Source organism: Halichoeres trimaculatus, unplaced genomic scaffold (genome assembly GCF_033239565.1).
Source record: "Halichoeres trimaculatus isolate MK-OKI-2021-1 unplaced genomic scaffold, fHalTri1.1 fHalTri1_scaffold_23, whole genome shotgun sequence".
NCBI classification, from domain to species: domain Eukaryota; kingdom Metazoa; phylum Chordata; class Actinopteri; order Labriformes; family Labridae; genus Halichoeres; species Halichoeres trimaculatus.
This window is the reverse complement of record NW_027437201.1, coordinates 21,175,198-21,194,844: the sequence shown is the minus strand read 5'-3', so window position 1 is coordinate 21,194,844 and position 19,647 is coordinate 21,175,198. Positions and strand designations below refer to the sequence as shown.

The 19,647-nt window shown below is 36.7% G+C and overlaps 3 protein-coding genes across 5 annotated transcripts; 2 read left to right on the top strand and 1 right to left on the bottom strand.

Moving 5' to 3' along the window:
- The first annotated feature begins 192 nt into the window (after positions 1-192).
- Positions 193-5,205, top strand: eme2 (essential meiotic structure-specific endonuclease subunit 2). Of its 3 annotated transcripts, none has more exons than XM_074663959.1 (8): positions 193-810; positions 1,807-1,934; positions 2,025-2,120; positions 2,193-2,317; positions 2,421-2,499; positions 2,588-2,662; positions 2,822-3,011; positions 4,714-5,205. In XM_074663959.1, the coding sequence occupies exons 1-8, from the start codon at positions 357-359 to the stop codon at positions 4,806-4,808; spliced, it is 1,242 nt and encodes a 413-aa protein (XP_074520060.1). In that variant the 5' UTR covers positions 193-356; the 3' UTR covers positions 4,809-5,205. The 3 variants fall into 3 exon arrangements, with proteins under 3 accessions (XP_074520060.1, XP_074520058.1, XP_074520059.1); XM_074663957.1 differs by having other exon boundaries at positions 194-810; positions 2,588-2,703; XM_074663958.1 differs by having other exon boundaries at positions 195-810; positions 2,028-2,120; positions 2,588-2,703.
- spsb3b (splA/ryanodine receptor domain and SOCS box containing 3b) lies at positions 5,197-13,788 on the bottom strand. The gene is made up of 7 exons (XM_074663960.1): positions 13,675-13,788; positions 11,092-11,227; positions 8,267-8,450; positions 7,990-8,177; positions 7,786-7,888; positions 6,257-6,382; positions 5,197-6,163 (listed from the first exon to the last, which is right to left on the bottom strand). The coding sequence occupies exons 1-7, from the start codon at positions 13,713-13,715 to the stop codon at positions 5,610-5,612; spliced, it is 1,332 nt and encodes a 443-aa protein (XP_074520061.1). The 5' UTR covers positions 13,716-13,788; the 3' UTR covers positions 5,197-5,609.
- Positions 13,789-14,681: 893 nt separating this feature from the next.
- nubp2 (nucleotide binding protein 2 (MinD homolog, E. coli)) lies at positions 14,682-19,448 on the top strand. Its single transcript, XM_074663362.1, has 7 exons — positions 14,682-14,783; positions 15,376-15,494; positions 15,830-16,028; positions 16,125-16,279; positions 17,876-17,986; positions 18,136-18,205; positions 18,652-19,448. The coding sequence occupies exons 1-7, from the start codon at positions 14,768-14,770 to the stop codon at positions 18,789-18,791; spliced, it is 810 nt and encodes a 269-aa protein (XP_074519463.1). The 5' UTR covers positions 14,682-14,767; the 3' UTR covers positions 18,792-19,448.
- The last annotated feature ends 199 nt before the right edge of the window (positions 19,449-19,647 follow it).

The following is a 19,647-nucleotide window of genomic DNA, read 5'->3' as shown; positions in this document are numbered from 1 at the left end:
TTTTAACCAGTGTTCTGTTTTTATACTATTAATTTTATTTTTTCCAGTCATTGTACAGCACTTTGAACTGCATTTTATTCGTACGAAAGGTGTTTTTTAAATAAAAGTTAATTGGTTGAATGAACGTAGATCGAGAGTTTGCAATCCCATAATCCCTGGACCAACTACAGCCGGAAGTGTCAGCTGTTCGTACGCTCTCAGCCTTCTGCGTGTGAAACGCGTTTTTCAAATGTACCTCGGCGGCCACCGTCCATGGGATTGAAACCACCATAACACTACCAGGTGGTCTGTACAAAAAGTGAAGCACGGACTGTTTGGACGCTAACTCTGGACTTTTGAGCATGTCTTAAGATGAGATGTCTGTTCTGCGCAGAGCTAACACTTGGGAAATATCTGAATCTGAGGACAGCGACGCTGAGACAACAAAGAGTTTAACTCGCGATGAGAGCAGCCACACAGCACAGGGCAGGAGTGCAGACTTTACAGAGGAACAAACTTTAGTCCACAAGCCTGAAATCCTCAAGTCAACATCCAAGTCTGCACTTAAGTCCTCACTGTCCCCACCGCAACGAGATCCACGTGATGGCACAACGAGTCCTGCGAGAAAACGCCGCAGCAAGGAGGAGATAGAGGCGGACAGAGAGAGGACCAGGGAGCGGAGGGAGGAGAGGGAGAGGCAGAGAACAGCCAGGGCCCGGGAGAAGGAGGAGAGGAGCCGGGAGCAGCAGAGGAGGAGGGAGGCTGCAGAAAACCTGAAGAGTCTGAGGCCGGAGAACTGCCTCAGGTGTCTGACGGTCTGCATAGATCCAGGTACAGGGGGTGACTGTGCTGCCTTCAGGGGCTGTAGGAAAATACCAATACGGAACCAGAAGCATGTGCTGTTGTGTTGAGTTTCATGTGATGGATTTCTGGTTTCATTTACAAACTGAATAAATTATTATTATTATTATTATCATTATTATTTTATTATCATTATTGTTATCATTATTATTTTATTATCATTATTGTTATAATAATTATTATTTTTTTATTATGATACATTTTAATAAAACACAACTTTCTTCAAAAGTAGACAATTACGATAAAAAATATTTTATCTTTTTATTATAATTATATATTTTTTAATTATTTATTGAAAAACAGCTATCTTTAAAAGTAGACATTGCAATAGAAATTATTTTTTTATTTATTATTATTATTATGATTACTGTTATTTATTATTATTATTATTATTATTATTATTATTATTATTATACATTTTAATAAAAAACAACTTTCTTCAAAGTAGACATTGCAAAAGAAATTATCATTTTATTTGTTATTATTATTATTATTATTATTATTATAACTATTATTATTATACATTCTAATTAAAACCAACTTTTTTCAAAAGTAGACGATTGCAATTGAGAATATTTTTTCATTATTTTCATTATTGATATTTTTATACTTTTTATTTTAAATGTCTATCTTGAAAAGTAGACAATGCAATAGAAATTATTTTATTATTTGTTGTTATTTTTAAACATTTTATAGTAATATTAATAATTTGTATTATTAATATTCTTATAATTGTTGTAATTATTATTTATTTATTTATTTATTTATTTATTTATTTAACTTATTTAATTTTATTATTTAATTTTAATATTTTTATTTGTCTTCTTTTTTTTAGTTATTCTATTACATATAGTATCCACAACCACAAATACAGTAATAGAGACCTGTTGATGGAGATCATGGCAATTTTAGTGAAGTTTTTCCAGCTAAAAGATGATCGATACAATATGTGTTGTATGTTCCCAGCTCTCCTGCAGCAGAATGGCTCAGACGTCCTATTGGACGCTTTGGTTTCCTTGGAGTGGAGGTTCAGCGTGGAGAGCCAGCAGCAGCAGCTCCCATACAGCATCACCTGGACAAGAGACTTACCTCAGGTATGTGTCTTTTTGAATTTAGGATGCAGATATCCAAGACATTTCGTGGTTTGTGTTGGTAATCTATGGTGGCTAATCTGTATCTCTAAGCAGGGAGTGGATGGTGGGAACATGGTGGAGGAGGAGCAGATAGTTCTGGTGCTGGATCTGACTCAGTTCATGGACGTGGTGATCTCTGTGAAGGCAGTAAGGATCCTCTCATGTTGTTTTTCTGCTGCACTCTCCAGACTCTGACACACTCTCATGTTTACGCTTCAGATGCTGGACAGTGAAGAGGAGGACACAGGGACAGGGTCTGTCCTCAGTCCTCTCTTAGAGTGTCTGAACCGTGATGCAGAGAAGGTGGTCACGCTCCTGGTGATTGACTCTGAGACGCACTACAGGTCAGAGAGATCAGTAAATCCCCAAGGAATTATATTTATTCTCTTAAACCAACTTTATTTACCTCTGTTGGTGACATTCTTATTTTGACTGATCCTCGAACAGGAAGGATGCTTATGACGCTTATTTACTGAATGAGACACTGCAGTCCAAACTAGGAATGGAGAACGTGGACATGGAGGAGGTTAGTCAAATTAAATCTGGTCTTTTTCCAGATTTTTGACAGAAAAAGGGTTAAAAATTTACCTTTGTGTCGCTGTCTCTGCTTCCAGGTTCTGGTGTACCTCCAGCTCTGCAAAAATATCTCAGTGGTGTTTCTGGACGGCTGGCAGGAGGTCACCGACCATGTGTGTGCTGTAACAAAGGCCTTATCCAAACGCCCCTTTAAGTACGCGACCAAACCCCGTCCCTTTAAGAAAACAGTCTTTACCCTTTTCCCCCAGGTTGGTTGTTTCCTAAAAGCTGCGCTCATCCTCTCATGAGATTTCTTTCCGTGTTTCTCACAGACTGCTCACAGAGCGAGCAGAGCTGCCCTTCTGCGTGGATGGCTCCTGGGCCAGCGGGGTCCGGGTGGAGAGGGACGGCTCAGGGCTGGGGCAGGTCTGGAGCAAACAGATCCAGCAGCTGAACAGAGTCAGCCCCGCCGTGGCCTCAGCTGTGACTGCGGCGTACCCGTCGCCTCAGCTGCTCCTGCAGGTGAGACTGAGGATGCAGAGGGGGGGCTGGGGGCGTGGCCTGGATCCCTTGTGAGACCGCCCACTTTATGCAACTCAGGCATTTTGGAAAAACAGGTTTATTATTTCTTTCATGAGGACTTTGAACGTGTGCATGATCATATCCTAAAGGTTGGAACACCCTCATCTGGATTTTGCAAGATAACATTTCTTAATCAGTGAAACAACAAACAATAGAAAGGCAGAGAAAGGGTTTTGTTGATTTTTTTGTTGATTATTTTGTTGATTTTTTTGTTTGTTTTTTAAATTTCTTTTGCTCATGATCAGTGGTCTACAACCTTCAATTTAATTGGCTCACTTGGATTAAAATCATTCCTGAGCCACAAAATCTACTTTATCTTCAGAATGAAAACAGTACAGCGAATAAAATTCAATACAAACTTAAAATCTAGTGAACAATTATCTAAACCATCAGTTTTTTGGAATCAATAAAATTGTACATGTGAATTTTAAGTTTTTTATTTTCAATAAATTTGCAAAATTTTGCAAAAACTTGCAAAATTGTATCTAAAAAATGTAAAGTTTTAAAAAAATTCAAACAATAACTTGACATTTTTAAATATTGAAATTTTACCCTATTTTTTCACAAAAAAATGCTATAAATTTGAAATTCTTTAAAATGTTTAAAAAATTAAAATTTCAAAAATTTTGACATTTCAAAAATCTGGAAAAAAAACAATAACTCAACATTTTAAATATTGAAATTTTACCCTTTTTTTAACAGAAAAAAAATAGATAAAAAGTGCTATAAATTTGAAATTCTTTTAAATATTTTGAAAATTTAAATGTAAAAATTGCAAAATTTCAAAAATCTGAAAAAAAGAAAATTATTTAACATTTTTGGATATCAAAATTTTACCAAATTTTTAAACTAAATTAGTGCCATAAATTTGAAATTCTTTAAATTGTAAAAAAAAAAAAAAAATCAAAACTTTTGAAAGTTCAAAAAAACTGAAAAAATGACATTTGAAAAAATTGAATAAAAATAATTCAAAAGTTTTGAATTTTCAATAATTTGCAAGAATTGAAAAATCAAAACTTAATAAATTTGCTTGCATTTCAGAATTTTTTAAAATAATTATCGAATCTGATAACATAAATTAGTGATATTGATCAAGTCATCATTTTTGTTGTTTGCCACATATCTGTCATGTATATTAATCTGCCAGGTTGTGAGTTAAATGAATCCATCCACACAGAATTAAAATCTGTATTTTCTTCCAGATTAGTCTTTTTGTAGATGTAGTTATCTTCCCAGGGCTGTAAAAGTTGAGGTTAGCCACAGGTGCATGGAAAGTTGGTGGGCTGTTGATGTTGTAGGAGGTGAAGTAGAGCGGTGGCAGGCTTTATTGACAGATGGGATGAAGATGTAGTTCAACTAAATGTTAACGCAGGATTTTATTTAGTGTCAGTGTCTTTAATCATCAATACCCTCTGGAAGAAAAATAACAATTCTTTATTTCAATATTTTTTTGTAAAGCTACAAGAAGCCACTGCAAAGGAGTCAAAGAGCCGCAGGTTGAGGACTGGTTTTTCATGGATGAAACATAAGCAAAGATGAGATACACAATTTTGTCCACAGGGAGGCGCCAAAAACTAACTCCTCACAGAAGAGTTGTCCTAACCATGATGTGCTTTTACTTGTCTGTTTTTTTTTTTTTCAGGCGTATCAGCGTTTGTCGTCAGAGGAGGAGAGAAAGGCTTTGCTGGCCGGTCTCTGTGTGACGAGCGGAGGAAAAGAAAGACGTGTGGGACCTGAGATTTCTGCCAGAGTTTATCGCTGCTTCACGGCTCACAACCCCGAGCTGGTCCTGGACTAACGTGTCCTCTTGAGAGGCGACGGAAGGATGTCAGCGTGGATTATTCTGGTTTCTGACGGTCACCACTTGGCTGCTAATGTGTTGATGTTTACACGCTAAAAATAAGCCTTAGATATCATGTGTAGCTTCCTGTAAAGAAATATTTTCCCTCCTCTGTCTCCAGCCGATGAAGGAAAGAAATTAGGTTTAATTTTGCTGCATTATGTAGCCTATAAAATGTATAAATGTAATATATATCTGGTTTAAAGACTACGGTTAGGTTTGATAAAAACGAGCTGCAACAGACGTTCCCAGTTTTTTTTATTTTATAGAATTTCCTGAGTAAGAAAGGTCGTTACAAACTGTGGATATAAAAACAAAATCATCTTTTCAGCAGGAACACACCAACCCTTGGTGTTCAAGCCAAACACTGATTACAAAACACACGTGAACTGTACAAAAAGATGCATCTTTGGTATCAAAAAACAAAGCAGATCATCTCCTCTCTGGACTCTAACCCTCAGAATAATCAGGGATATTTTTCAGACAATTTTTAAGATTAAAGTCTTTAAAATCTTACGTTTATTTCAGAATCTGAGAAACCAAAGTCAGATTTTTATAGTTTTTCTTTCCTAACATCCAAATAGTTTGTCAGAGGTTGTCATGGTTCAGTGACGCCGGGTTAAAGCTGGGTCCTCTCACGGTTTCTGACAGGAGAGGCTGATGGCCGTAGCAGAGAAGAGAAGTCTGTGCTCCCTGACTCATGTCCAGCGGCATCGCTTGCACTGGTAGTCCTCAGGCTCGGAGCAGCAGCTGTCGTAGTCGCTGCTCGGTGGGGTCGGAGGGCAGCGGCACGTGCAGGGTTGCGTCTGCGCCGACGTCTGACACGAGCACGGGCACTGGTACGGGACAGAGTCAGGGAACGGGCTGGTGCAGGGGCTCAGGGAGGCGCAGGCACTCAGGGTGGACACCGGGCTCGGGATGGGGCTGGAAGGCAGACTCATGTCCTCCTCGCTGAAGTCCTCGATCAAGTCCTCTTGTTCGGGGGCCTCGGGGGCCTCGGGCTCAGGGCCGCCGCTGAGGGTGAAGACCCAGCCGAGCTGAGTCTGGAGGAGGGTCCGCAGGCCCGGGGGGAGCCCCACCGCGTTCAGGACGTCTGGGCAGGAGGGCAACATTTGGCGGAGCTGGGCGCAGCAGAGGTACTGCAGGGAGGTGGGGGTGTAGCAGGCACGGATCACCTTCATACTGCTCTTCGCCGCCGTGGAGCAAACCATGGGGAAGAACTTCTTGTTCTGCAGCCGAGTGGCAGCAACACCTGAGGAAGAATCAGCAACAGTATGGTTAAAACACTGAAGGAGAGGAAAAAGGCTGAGGGGTGATTGTTGTTGCTTCTGTAAAAATCACACACCTATACAGAGTCTGTTCTTGTAAAAGGTGAGGGTGCCGTGCCAGGTGTCCAGGTGGACTCCGATGATGGAGCCTTGACCAAAGCGGGTAGAGAACTTCACTTTGTCCCCTTTGTGCTGGAGGTGACCTTTAAACACGCAAAACACAGAAATAAAAATATAGTTTTTTTTATAGGCTTCTTAAGTTTAAAATGTAGTCTAGACATGACCACTACAAGACATTTCCTTGGACATTTTCACAGTACCCCTTGCTCCGCTAACCCTAAAGAATATATTTTAAAAAAATAAATTAGTAGATAAATAAAAAATAAAAAAGGCAAAGCCAGAAGTTATATACATTATTATATACCAGCTATCCAGCAACAACAACACAAATAAACATAAAAAATAATTAAATACCTCATAGTTAATATTCATAAAATAAATCCATCAATAAATAAGAACATATAAAGATATATACATAATTTTAAAAAATCAATCAAATTACCTAAAATACATATAGATATTTAATGTTGATATATATATAAATATATATAATTTTATTTATTTTTTTAACTCAACAAAAAAAACATAAATAATATAAAGTATAAAATATTCAAATAAATTAGTTAAATATATATATATATATATATATATATATATATATATATATATATATATATATATATATATATATATATATATATATATATATATATATATATATATATATACATATATGTATGTATAAATTTTTTTTACTGAATTTCTTTTTATCTACAAAATTTAAAACACAAATAATATGAAGTATGACATAATCAAATAAAAGGAGTAATTACAAATATCAGTTTCTTTAATAACAAAATATATATTTTTTTCAATTTAACAAATTTATTCTTCAAGATACAATCTTATAATGCTGTGTTCATGTCCAGCATGGAAATTTGCCTTCTCTTCCAGGCCCTCAAATTTACAAGGATGCATTTAGGTACCTTTTTTCGCTTTTAAGAGAATCGGTGCCCAATACTTTTGGGAGAATTTGGTCGATAGCCATTCATGTACCTAACTCGGTACCCATTCCTATTTTTCACATGTTTACATTTCCTTCCCCAGTCTCCAAATCCCCAAAGCTTGCCCATTGTTCTCCAATCACATCATTTCTTGAGTCCATCTTTTCACAATCTAATACAGGTTATGAATCCAGTTATTAATATTCTAAATCTAGATTTCCTCATCTGTGGCACCAAACTTCTGTCCCCAGGAGACACAACTGGGCCGATCTTGGCAGTACACCCATTATAATATATCCAAGGACATAAAATATACCATTGAATGCTTTCTGAAAACTTTTATAAGATGTCTAATTGTGAATATTTCCAGAAATAGCCATGTCCCTCTAAATTAAGTTTCTCCTGCATTATATTAAGAAATAAGGGTTTCAGCCCTGACATATAACAGACATTCCCTTTTACATTTTCTCAGTTTTCCATTTCAATCTGACAAATCAAACTCTTAGTTTTTAAAGAACTGTGATAACTCTGTGTCCTCTGACCTGTGTATGAAAGCCCCCAGCTGTCTCCATCATGGCCTAGCAGGCTCCCGAAGCTGTACTTAAACTTCTCCAGGTTCACCTCAGAGGTCCCGATCCCCACCATCTGCGAGATGAAAGAGGAGAAACAGGATCCAGCAGGGTGAACCCTGAGCCTCTGAAGTGTCTCAAACTTAATGCCAGCATCAGAAAGTGTCGTCTACTCACCATGTCCGTCCCGTAGACCGGCGACGTCATCTTGACCTCCCAGAAGTGCTGGCCGTCTGCGAGCTCTTTGGTGCCGCGGATGGCTGCTGTGCCACAGCTGTAGTCTGAGTGAAAGGTGACCTTCCTGCTGTCGGAGCTGAGGAACGCTCCGGAAGATTTGTAGTGATCATCCCACACCCAGTCGAAACCTGAGAGATTTCACAGGGTCAGGTCTTGGTGTGTGTTTTAAAGCTGTATACTCTAACGTTTGTGATCTGTGTCTGTGTTCTCTGCTCACCCTGATCCTCCTCCCCACAGAGGCAGTCTACGCTGACCCCGAAGCCCGGGCTGAACTCCTCCTGTCTCTCACACCGGCAGAAGGACTCCCCCATCACCGGCTCTGTGCTGGGCAGGGCCGCCGCCGCAGATACCATCTGAGACCTGGCCAGATAATCCACCTCTGACTCCTGCGGGTCGCTGATCTGGTTGACACAAACATGGCAAACAGCATCTGGTGAGTTCATAGACGTGGCCATGGTCCAGGCAGAGACTCAGCTTGAGGCTTTCTGAGGCCTCAGGGAGGAAAACCAGTCTGGGTCTGAGTAAGAGTCCAATGAGAGCGATCTGGCTCGTATGCCATGTTTCAAACCAGGAGACGGTCTTCTCCCTAAATGCTGTTCCTGCTCCTGATTGGTCAGAGACCACACGCGTGCCTGGAGGTAAATTTAGACCCCTTCCAAATATACCGAGCCCCCCTTTCCTCCTTTGGTGACCTGACCTGGTCCTCCACAGCCTTTTCAGACTGGAGACTGTCCCAGTGGAAAACTACTGGCAGAAATCCTTCACGTGCCTCAGGCCGGTCCTCTGGATTAAACACCGATCACATCAAGCGATGAGACGAGTGGGAGCTGCTCTCTGCAGCGGGAAACACATTTTACACTCAGGACGTCCTTCTTTTGATGTTTTTATCTCCTAACATTTGCTTTGAAATGTGTATTTCTGCTTTATTTTGCCTCATTAACTGTTATAATCATGTCTTTTAATTATTCTTTTATTAGTATTTATTATAAATTATTTCTCATAGCTGACACACACTTGTTTGTGCATCACAAATTTGTGTCCCAGGCTGTTAAACTACAGTTATTTATTTCCACATCCTGAGTTTATTTCTTAAGTTTTTTTTTAAACTTTTCTTTTTTTAATACAGACAAAAATAATAACAAAGAAAATAAAAAATAAATCTGACAAGAGGTAATATTTTACATGTAATATATCATTACAACCAGTTTTTTCATGTTTAATAGCTTTAAGTGTATAGTTTGTGTTTCGAACAGACTCAGATTTTTTTATATATAATTGTTAATTAATTCAGTATAATATACATATTTATTGACAATATTTGTGCAATAATCTATAATAATGTCACTATTTTATACCATATTCTTAGTAAATGTTCATACTTTTATTTATCCTTATATAAAATATCATATTCTATCAATCAATATCTTAAAAAAAAAAGATCAAATCCAGATTTCTGAGAAAATACTGTGAAATTAAATAAGGTCATGCTGAGAGGCATAAATGGGGAAAAAAAAGACTTTTTTTGTTTGTTTGTTTGTTTTTAATTGGCTGCTTTTCTTTTTCTTTTTTGAAAAAAATGAAATGTTAAAATGCATGTTTTGCCTGCAGCTGTTCTGTTTTGTAACAGATACAATAAAAGTTTTCTTTTTTCTGCTCCTTTTCATTCAGTTTTGGGGATCTTTTGTTTTTCTTTGTATCCATTTTATCTATTAAAGAATGAAATAAATAAAATAAATACATTTTAAAAAATTATTACACTCATGTTTTCATTTTGTAATTTTTTATTTTTGTATATTTTGTACTTTCTTATATCTCATAACTTTGATGTTTGTGTTTTTTCAGTTTTTAACACTTTTAAAGGGAGTAACTAAAGAGCAAATTTCCCTCAGGGATCAATTGAATATTTCTGATTTCTGATTCACGTGTCCTAATGTTAGATCATGATTAGTTTTGTTTAAAATAAATAAATAAATAAATAAATAAATAAATAAATAAATAAATAAATAACAAAAAAATAATAATATATTGTACATTTAAAATAAAATAATATAAATATGAATAAATAAATATATAAATATAGATAAATAAAAAATATATATATATTTTTTTTAATATACAATCTCTACTCAATTTAGTTTTCATAAAAATGAAAAAAACATTTTTTAAATAAATAATTGTAAATGAAATCAGGCAGTTAGGGGTTAAAAACACACAAAAATAAGTTTTTCTATTGTTAAATAACTAGAACTGAACTGTAACAGTTAGTGTCCTGCTCAAACAGGGGCAGGTCCAGGGGACGGACAGAAGTAGCTCAAGCTGCCCTGGAAACATGACTCCCCACCCCAGATTCCTCACTCAGGCCGGGCTTTTTGTCTCCTCTCAGGTCGTGTGATAAAATCGGTTTTGGTCTTTTGTGAAGAGCTGCCTGAAGCTTTCAATGAGCGTTTGTAACATTCTCTCTACTTCTTCAAATATTGGATTCACTAAGTCAGAAACATCAACTCTGTTCTGTGACTTTTCAGAGGAAGAAAACACGTTGAAGTAACGCAGACTGTGACATTAATAAAGTAAAGTGTGTGCATACATACATGGCGTCTTGTTCCTGAACTCTTGTTGTGTATTTTCCCGTCATTTCTCTGACTCTCAGTGTTTACCCTAGTGTTTTTCCGTTTTATTTGCCGATGGAAAACTGTCTTGTCTTATTTCACTTCCTGTCTCAGTGTTTGTTTAACCTCACCTGTCCTCATACCTCTGTTTGAATACCTGGAGGATATTTAGGGAAAGCCTTCTCTCTTTGGTCACTTTGTTGCATCAACAGTTGTGTCCTTTTGAATTTTTGTTTAATAAATCATACTCTACAGTTTCCCTTTTCCAGATTCCAGACTAAACCAGGAGAGCTGCAGTTTTCCCAGGCAGTGACATTGCTCCTCAACATGGGAACAACAGAGAAAATACCAAGAGTGCTCACATAAAGGTTAAAGAGAGCCTAAAATATCCTCCCTGCTTTGACCCACTTTGCTTTGGCCACCAGAAATACCTCACCTGTGCTGCTATCCGGCCCTCCCACTCCTCCCTGTCCGGTGTCTGGATCCCTGCCATGGCATCTGTCTCGTGCCGTGTTTCGGTGGAGGCCACATGTCGAGCCCGGCCGCTCCTGCCTCTTCTCAACATGGCAGCTCTGTGGACAGCAGAACGGACGCCTTAACACCATATGTGTCACGTCAGGTCAGTGTTGATGCCCCTTTTTTACAGCTTTGCTCTTCTTTTAAAATCCATGCATGTGTCACGCCTCCAAAGCAGGAAAAGAGGAACAGGAACAACTTCCTCTCTCACAGTTAGGAGGGTTTCTTGCAGAGATCGCTATCAGACACTTGTAACGTGTTGGTGCGTGTGAGTTTCTCACATTTCTCACAAACTTGTTCAGCAGCTTGAAGAAGGCCAGCTGGGGTCTGATGACGACACATTCCTGACAGGCTCCTGCCTCCAGCTCTTACACTGTGACTATGAAGCTGCAAAATATCAATGTAAAGGAAAACTTACACACCTACAGCCTGTCCCTGAGTGCTCGCTGCCTCTTTTCCACCCAGACCATATGCCTCAGTTGGCAGCAGGAAGTGTTTCCATGGACTCTTTAAACTTTAAACCCCTGCCACTGAGGCAGCGTGTCTGTCAGCAAGCTGCGCTGGCTCATACACAGACGAGGTCACATGACCTACAGACGGCAATGTGTAAACATCAGAAATCTTACACTTTGATATCCGTGAGCGCTGACTGTTACACCTCTTTTGTGTAATTATCAAGCTATCTCACACACTTTCTCTGTAAAGTTTGAGTGTTTTTGACAGAAAGGCATATAAGTAAGCAAGTAAATTTGATTATCAGATAGAAAGATAGGCTTTATTTTCAGACTCAGGGTCAATATGTGAAAAAAAAATAAAAATAACAAATAAATAAATGAAAAGAATAAAAATACACAAAAACCAACAATCATTGTTTTTTATTGATAATAAAAAATATATGACTTTTTTTTAAATATAGAAATATATAATTGTATAAAAACATTTTCACTATAATTTTATAGATAATCATATATATTGACAGAAAGGCATGTAAGTAAGCAAGTAAATTTGACTATTAATAATAAAAAAATATATGATTTTTTTTAGATATAGTAATATTTATACATATACTTAAATATTTTTCAATATAATAATACATTTGTTTTAAATATAATCATATATAGTGACAGAAAGGCATGTAAGTAAGTAAAATTGATTAATTGATAATAAAAAATATTATTTATTAAATATATATTTTTTCCAATATATTTATATATATTTTTTCAATATAGTTATATGTATTGACAGAAAGGCATGTAAGTAAGCAAGTAAATTTGAGTATTGATAATTAAAAAATGTATAATTTTTTTAAATGAATGCTTTATTGCTTTATATATAAATATTTTTTTCAAATATAATTACATTTAAATCTTTAAATATATAAATTTAAATAAATAAATAAATAGACTAATAAATTAATTACTTTATATATATATATATATATATATATATATATATATATATATATATATATATATATATATATATATATATATATATATATATATATATATATATATATATATATATATATATTTATAAATGTTTCTTTAAAAAAATTAAAATAAAATAATAAGAATAAAATACAAAAAATAAAAAATCAATAAATAAATAAATAAATAAATAAATAAATGTGGCTTTTAAAGCTTTTTTTTAAAATGACCACAGAAAATTTACAAATTCACATTTTTCCATGAAGGATTTGTTCATTTTTTAGGTTATTCTGGGTCAAAGATTGCACTTAAATGGCTCCATGAGCAGTTGCAAAATGACATAATGAACACTGATAACCACAATTGCACTATCAACTGTTCTGTGTTTGTAAAGATAAAACAATCAATAAAGTCGGTGCCATTGATGCAATTACATCGACCAACACATTTAAGGAATTTGACCTCAGTCTTGTCTGTGTTAATACAATATGTAATAAAACATGATTTTATTTTTCTGTTTGTTTCCCATTTATAAACCCTCATCCTGAAGCAATGATCCAACATGTTTAATTAACTGTTATTAGGGTCTCTCTTTCCTCCACCTGATAGCATGTCTCTGTTAATGCCTCCTCTCAACACAGCAGCTGGTCACTGCTTTGCAAGCAGGTGCAGGAGATAACTGCCATTAATTTAGATTAGCTAGTCTGGAGCTAGTCTCAATTTAATTGGTCTTTACCCTACATACTGTAAATGCATCATCTGGACATCCCGCTGTAGACGCACTACAGTACGTCTGTCGGACAAAGTTTTGACTGACATGATTTCAAAACTCCAGCAGGAGCTGTCTGTTAAAGCATAAAAACATCAGATAGAGTCTTTTCTTGGTGATCCACTTCAGAAAGATATTTTTACAACACACAAGTCAAAGCATGTCTGTGTCTACGTCTCTCCCAATCTGACTTCCACCACCAGGTACAGTCCCCTGTGTTTACACTCAGCATTTAACGCTAAAGCTTCTGTTAAAGTGAGTTCACAAAGCTCCCACACATTTCAACAACATGTTCTGCTCTTACCTTACAGAAGTCTTCCTGTACACAGTCTTGCAGTGGCTCATTTGAAGTGCTGTGCCTCTATATCCAACTGTGTGACAGGTGCGGTTTGCACTCTGTCCCACTTCTGAGCAGGCGAGACGTAAACATTACAGCTCCACGCCCTAGCCGTCTTCTGATTGGATAAGAAATATAAAAGGGCGGGGCTTATGTTGACTTCGTCTGGCTACTTTTTTTTTTTAAGTGGATAAACTTATGGAACATATGGAAGCAGGAAACGTTGGCGGAAACGTAAATGAATGAAATAAAGATAAAAATAAAAAGTGCAATAATAATAATAATAATAATAATCATCATCATCATCATAATAATAATAATTGTTATTATTATTATTATTATTATTATTATTATTATTATTTATTGTTATTTATGTATCATTATTTATTTATTTATTAAGTTATTATTATTATTAGGATGTGTGTGAACATACTCTACAGATATCTTTTCACAATCGCCAGTCAGGTGAAAAAGAGCACCAGACCTACAATTAATTAGCTAAGTGAGGTAAAACATGAAATTTAGAAATATAAAATGACTTTCAGTCATGTTTGGTTTTTTAGCAAATGTGTTGTGTTATTTTTAATAATTTATCTATTTATAATTTTATTTTTTAGAATTATTTTTAATTGAACTTTACATCAATACAAACAAAAAAGGCAAAGATCAACATCATACAAAACTAAAAATATTCAGGTTGAGGAAATTCAATCATGAGTAAAGATATGTTTTAACCATAAGCAAAAATAAATTGCAGCATGAACATAAAACAACAGAAAAAGAAGCCATACTATTAAGATTTAACTTAAAAAAAAATAAAATGAAATAAAAACATAGGTCTAACTCAAAGAAAATTAAAGTCGTCAAGTTATTAATTAACTTTCATGGCTTTTTTTCCGTTTTAACCATAGACTGTAAAAAAAACACGTTCTAACACATTTCAAGGATAGGGCGGGGCTTGAGTGCATCTCGCGCTCAGTGGTTGGCTTAGAGTATCGTGACGTTATGCGGAAGTGGACAAGCTCCACAGCGTGCTAGTTTAGAGCCTCAAATCCCAAACATGGACCAAAATAACGGTAAGGCTTTGGTTAAAAAATACATTTTTTTTACAATTTTATAAGTAGGGCTCTTCTTCTTCTGTAGCTGTTCTGTAGATTTAATAATCATCGTTTTTATGAAATGACAGCCGCAATAAAGTGCTATGTATTTGATAGGTTAGCTAACTGGCTAATCACTAAGTAGCTTAAGTTTTAAAACTTAGCTCACCCTTTTTTTGAAACTTCCTTTAAGGAATGAGGTCAAAATGTTGTATCCTTGAAGATCTGTTACGGAACTTCTAACGTGAAAAATGATCCAGAAGAATGACCCACTTAACTTGTGAACTCGGGTGATGAAACATGACTTCAGCCCTCCACTGCCACATTTCTCCCTCATCCTGACCCTTGTCTCCAGTTTCCTGACACTGGACACTTGAAATGGCCTTGTCTCGTGATAGTCCTCACACAGTTTGCAGACAACTGAACCTTCAAGACCCCCTTTTTTCCTCTGCTGGATTTATACTAATTAAATCTCACCTTTATGTATAAAGCACCTTTCACAAACTGACACATGCAGCTCAAAGTGTTTTACAGAGTTCAGAGTTTGATAATGCGTTTCTCTCTTCCACAGATGAAGGTAGCTTGGCTCAGGTCCGTCATGTTGTCTTGATCCTGTCAGGAAAAGGAGGTGTGGGGAAGAGCACCATCACCACAGAGTTAGCCCTGGCTCTCAGGCATGCGGGCAAGAAGGTGAGTTCAAAGACCAGACCGAATAATACACTTAGACATCATGTGTACCGTTTCATAATCCAAAAAAACTTCATGTTACTGACTGGTTTACTAGATTTAAACTATGTTAAAAATTTAAAAAAAAGACTGAAAGAAAAAAATAAAGTCAGACAAATACAAATATACAATGAGAAGTGAAAAATATTAAAAGAAGGTAATATGAATATGGAAGGTTGTAGGATGATTTTTTAAAATAGATAAATAAATAAATAGAAAAATAAGAAAATAAAATTAAACCAAAGACCAGACTGGATTGTGTGAGTTTGACACTGGTTAACAAAGCCCATGTCCATCAGGTTGGCATCCTGGACGTGGACCTGTGTGGTCCCAGTATCCCCCGCATGCTGAGTGTGGGACGGCCTGATGTTCATCAGTGTGACTCAGGATGGGTACCCGTTTATACAGATGCAGAAAAATCCCTCGCACTCATGTCTATCGCATTCCTGCTGGATGACCCAGATGAAGCAGTGGTGTGGAGGGGGCCCAAGAAAACAGGTGACGTCTTCCTTCATTAACACTCTCATCAAAACCTGTTTTATTTTATCATCTTCCCCTTAAACTCCTTCTCAACCCTCTCTGAATCTCTCCCAGCTCTGATCGGACAGTTTGTGTCGGATGTCGCGTGGGGAGAGCTGGATGTGCTGCTGGTCGACACACCACCAGGGACGTCTGATGAGCACTTGGCAGTCCTGGAAAACCTCAAAAAACACAGAGTGGATGGAGCCGTGTTGGTCACCACACCTCAGGTACCAGCTACATATAACCACTTACATACATATGTTTATATTTCAGGGCAAATGGATGAGAAACTGAGCAGCACTGTGGCTCATTCAAGGTCAGTAATATGAAGGATCAAACAAAATGTCACCATCCAGGAAAAATTAGATTTTCTATCATGTTTGTTCAACAACTGCAGCTTATACTGATGATTTTTAGCAGCCTCGTCTTCCATCTGTTGTCTCCTGATAAAAAACTATTCACCCTCCTGGGACCCACCCATCCAATCTCGCCGGCCCATATTTGTTTAAAGACATCATGAAGCTCAAGGGTTTGCAACCTTTACTGTGAAAGGAGCCATTTTACCTCAGCTCACCTGGATTAAAGTCATTCCAGAGCCACAAAATCGACTTTATCTTCAAAATAAAGACTGAAAAGTGTGTACAATTCTAAACATAGTTAAATTATAGTAAGCCAGTCCGTAACCAAAAGTTGTTTTACTTTATGACACTGTACATGTGATGTCTAAGCATATTATTGTGAATAAATATACATATATATATATATATATATATATATATATATATATATATATATATATATATATATATATATATATATAGAGAGAAAATTAAATAATTTACAAAAAGTAAAAAAAAAAAAAAAAGCATTTTTTAACATTTAAAACAATTCAAAAATTCAAAAATCAAAAATCTATAAAAAAAAAAATTAAAACAGATTTGCAAGAATTTGAATTTTAAAATTTATTTTGGGGGGAATTTTGGGGGATATTTTTTTCTAATTTTTTAAAACCTTTTTTTTTTAATAAAGTGTACAACATTCTAAACATAGTTAAAATCTAGTAAACCAGTCAGTAACAATAATTTGTTTTAGGTTTATGACACTGTAAACGTAATGTCTACGAGTATTATTTTGAATACAAACACAAATATATAAAAAAAGACATTTAAAAAACTTGCAAGAATAAAAAAAGTTCAAATTAAAAAAATAAATTAATTAATAGTAAAAGTTTGTTTTTTTTCCTTACATTTAAAAATTTGCAAGAATTAAAAATTCAGAAATATATATATAAAAAAACTTAAACAACAGAATTGCAAGAATTTGAATTTGCGAAATTATTTTTTGCATTTTCTTTCTTTTTTAAATGCAAAAATTTCAAACAATTTGGAAATTCCCCCCAAAATTGAGGAAAGAATATTTTTCTTTTTAAATTAAAAATGTAATGAATTTGCAAAAATGTCAAATATTTTCTAATAATACCTGAATTTGATGTCAAAAAAATTGATAAAATTTCTCAACCCTTCATTTTTAGGTGTTTGCTAATATCTTGGCGTATGTAAATTAAGCTGGCATGTTGGCAGTTGAATGGATCCATCCACACAGAACTAAAATCTGTATTTTTTTCCAGATTTGTCTTTTTGTAGATTAAGTTTTCTTACCAGGCTCAACCACAGAGTGACAACATTTAAAGTTACAATATGTGCACTTCTGTGATTGCTCATGTGGCGTTTGCCAACAAGTCGACCCCTGTTACTGGTCAAACTGTGTACAGACAGATGAAGATCCACATAAAGTGGTTTTCTCTGGTCTCGTCTTGTCTCCAGGCAGTCTCGACCGGAGACGTGAGGAGGGAGATCACCTTCTGTAAGAAGACCGGCGTACGAATCCTGGGAATCATCGAGAACATGAGCGGCTTTGTTTGTCCACATTGCTCCGTAAGTTCACGTTCACACCACATACCAGATCAGTTCTACCCAGAAAGGTGCTCTTAGCCTGGATCAGTGTGAGAGATTCAGGCTTTACAGAAGATCTGTGACGAGTACAGATGTGAATATTCATCGTAACAAACGCTCTGTCTCTGCAGGAATGCAGCAACATATTCTCAAAGGGTGGCGGTGAGGAGTTGGCCAAGCTGACACACTCAGTCTTCCTGGGTAAGATCATCAGGACTGGACTTCATGTAGTGTCTGCTTTCTGCCACAAGGTGACGCCACACACTATGATCTCACATGGCTCCTCTCCTCCAATCCATTCATGATTTAGAAGGCATTTTACATCACCGCCACGCTGCTAAAATGGTCGATCCAGGGTGGCACTGTGATGCGTACGAATCGATAAATCTGTTCAAATTAAGAGGTTAGATCATTTCCCATCATGCTCTGCTGTTATCTGCTTTATGTGCGGATCAATCTGATGAGTAATGGTGCGGTTAATTCAGCTGAGCCCGTGGCGGTGAGGAGGCAGCTGTGTTTGTGTCAGCGTGATAAATCAGTGCTTTTAAATAATCGTTATTATCGTTAGCATGTGGTCAAAATCATTCGTAAACATCGATGTATCAGGTTTGAAACTCGTTTATTTCTTGATGTCTCGTGTGTTTCAGGCTCGGTGCCCTTGGATCCTCTCCTCAGCTCCAGCATCGAAGAGGGCAAAGACTTCCTACAGTCGTTTCCTGACAGCGCCACCTTCAGTGCTATCTGCAGTATTTCTCAGACTCTGCTGAGCAGCCTCCAAACTGCCTGAGTCAGACGTTGTTTCTGGGTCGTAAAGATAGAAATGTCACAATGTGACGGCCGTGTGCTGTAAATTTGTCCTATAAAGCTTTTTACTGTTATCTGGTTTCACAACTTGTTATTTCAAATCAGGACTCAAGCGTTTGTTATCTCAATTCAGAAAGAATAATACAAAAAGAGCAATACAGAAACTGAGCTCCTTTGTTTACAGCAGGTTTATGCATACCGTGATGAAAATCTGTGGCATGTACAGAGCTGGAAACCCTTCGTTGTGTGTGTTGAAGCCACTCAAAGCTAAGTTGGAATCTTCTTTAATTTGATTGTGACACACTTCGACACATCAGGAGAACTTCAACACCAGTGGTAATACAGGATTGTAGCTTGGCGCTTCAGTAACGCGTCAGCAGCAGCAGCAGGTTCGCTTCAGGAAACAAACTCCAGATCAAAACGTTCCCGTCTTTGCATGAAACGAGGCCAAACCTGAGCGCTAAATCTCTGGATTTTTCTGCTACACGCTCCAAAGAGTATGGGTTTTTTTTCTTTTTCGACCTGGGGTTTGATCTCCTGAAACTCTCCCGCTCCTCAGTTTCATATCCAACAGCAACAAGACACTGAAACCCATGCAGGAGTTTAATGGGTGAAATGTGGAGGGGATGAAGCACGGCACAGATGAGAGGAAGGAGGAAGGAAGGAGGGAGGAGGAGGTGAATAAGATGAGGAGATGAAGTTTTGGAAATTACACTTGTGAGACCCGACACGGGGCACACACACCTTTAATGCAAACAGCAGTACTACAGGAAAAACACTGAAGTTTGAGAATGTTTGCGTAATGATTAGAATACAGCTACACACAAAAACTCCCACTT

Coding starts and splice junctions, on each gene's coding strand:
- eme2 (XM_074663957.1), top strand. CDS start 357: ATGTCTGTTCTGCGCAGAGCTAACACTTGGGAAATATCTGAATCTGAG. Junction 1,935..2,024: donor GGACAAGAGACTTACCTCAG/GTATGTGTCTTT, acceptor TGTATCTCTAAG/CAGGGAGTGGATGGTGGGAA. Junction 2,500..2,587: donor AGAACGTGGACATGGAGGAG/GTTAGTCAAATT, acceptor CTCTGCTTCCAG/GTTCTGGTGTACCTCCAGCT.
- spsb3b (XM_074663960.1), bottom strand. CDS start 13,715: ATGAGCCACTGCAAGACTGTGTACAGGAAGACTTCTGTAAG. Junction 11,228..13,674: donor TACAGGAAGACTTCTGTAAG/GTAAGAGCAGAA, acceptor TGCTGTCCACAG/AGCTGCCATGTTGAGAAGAG. Junction 8,178..8,266: donor CTGTGGGGAGGAGGATCAGG/GTGAGCAGAGAA, acceptor GAAATCTCTCAG/GTTTCGACTGGGTGTGGGAT.
- nubp2 (XM_074663362.1), top strand. Junction 16,280..17,875: donor TGTTGGTCACCACACCTCAG/GTACCAGCTACA, acceptor TCTTGTCTCCAG/GCAGTCTCGACCGGAGACGT. Junction 17,987..18,135: donor TTGTTTGTCCACATTGCTCC/GTAAGTTCACGT, acceptor CTGTCTCTGCAG/GAATGCAGCAACATATTCTC.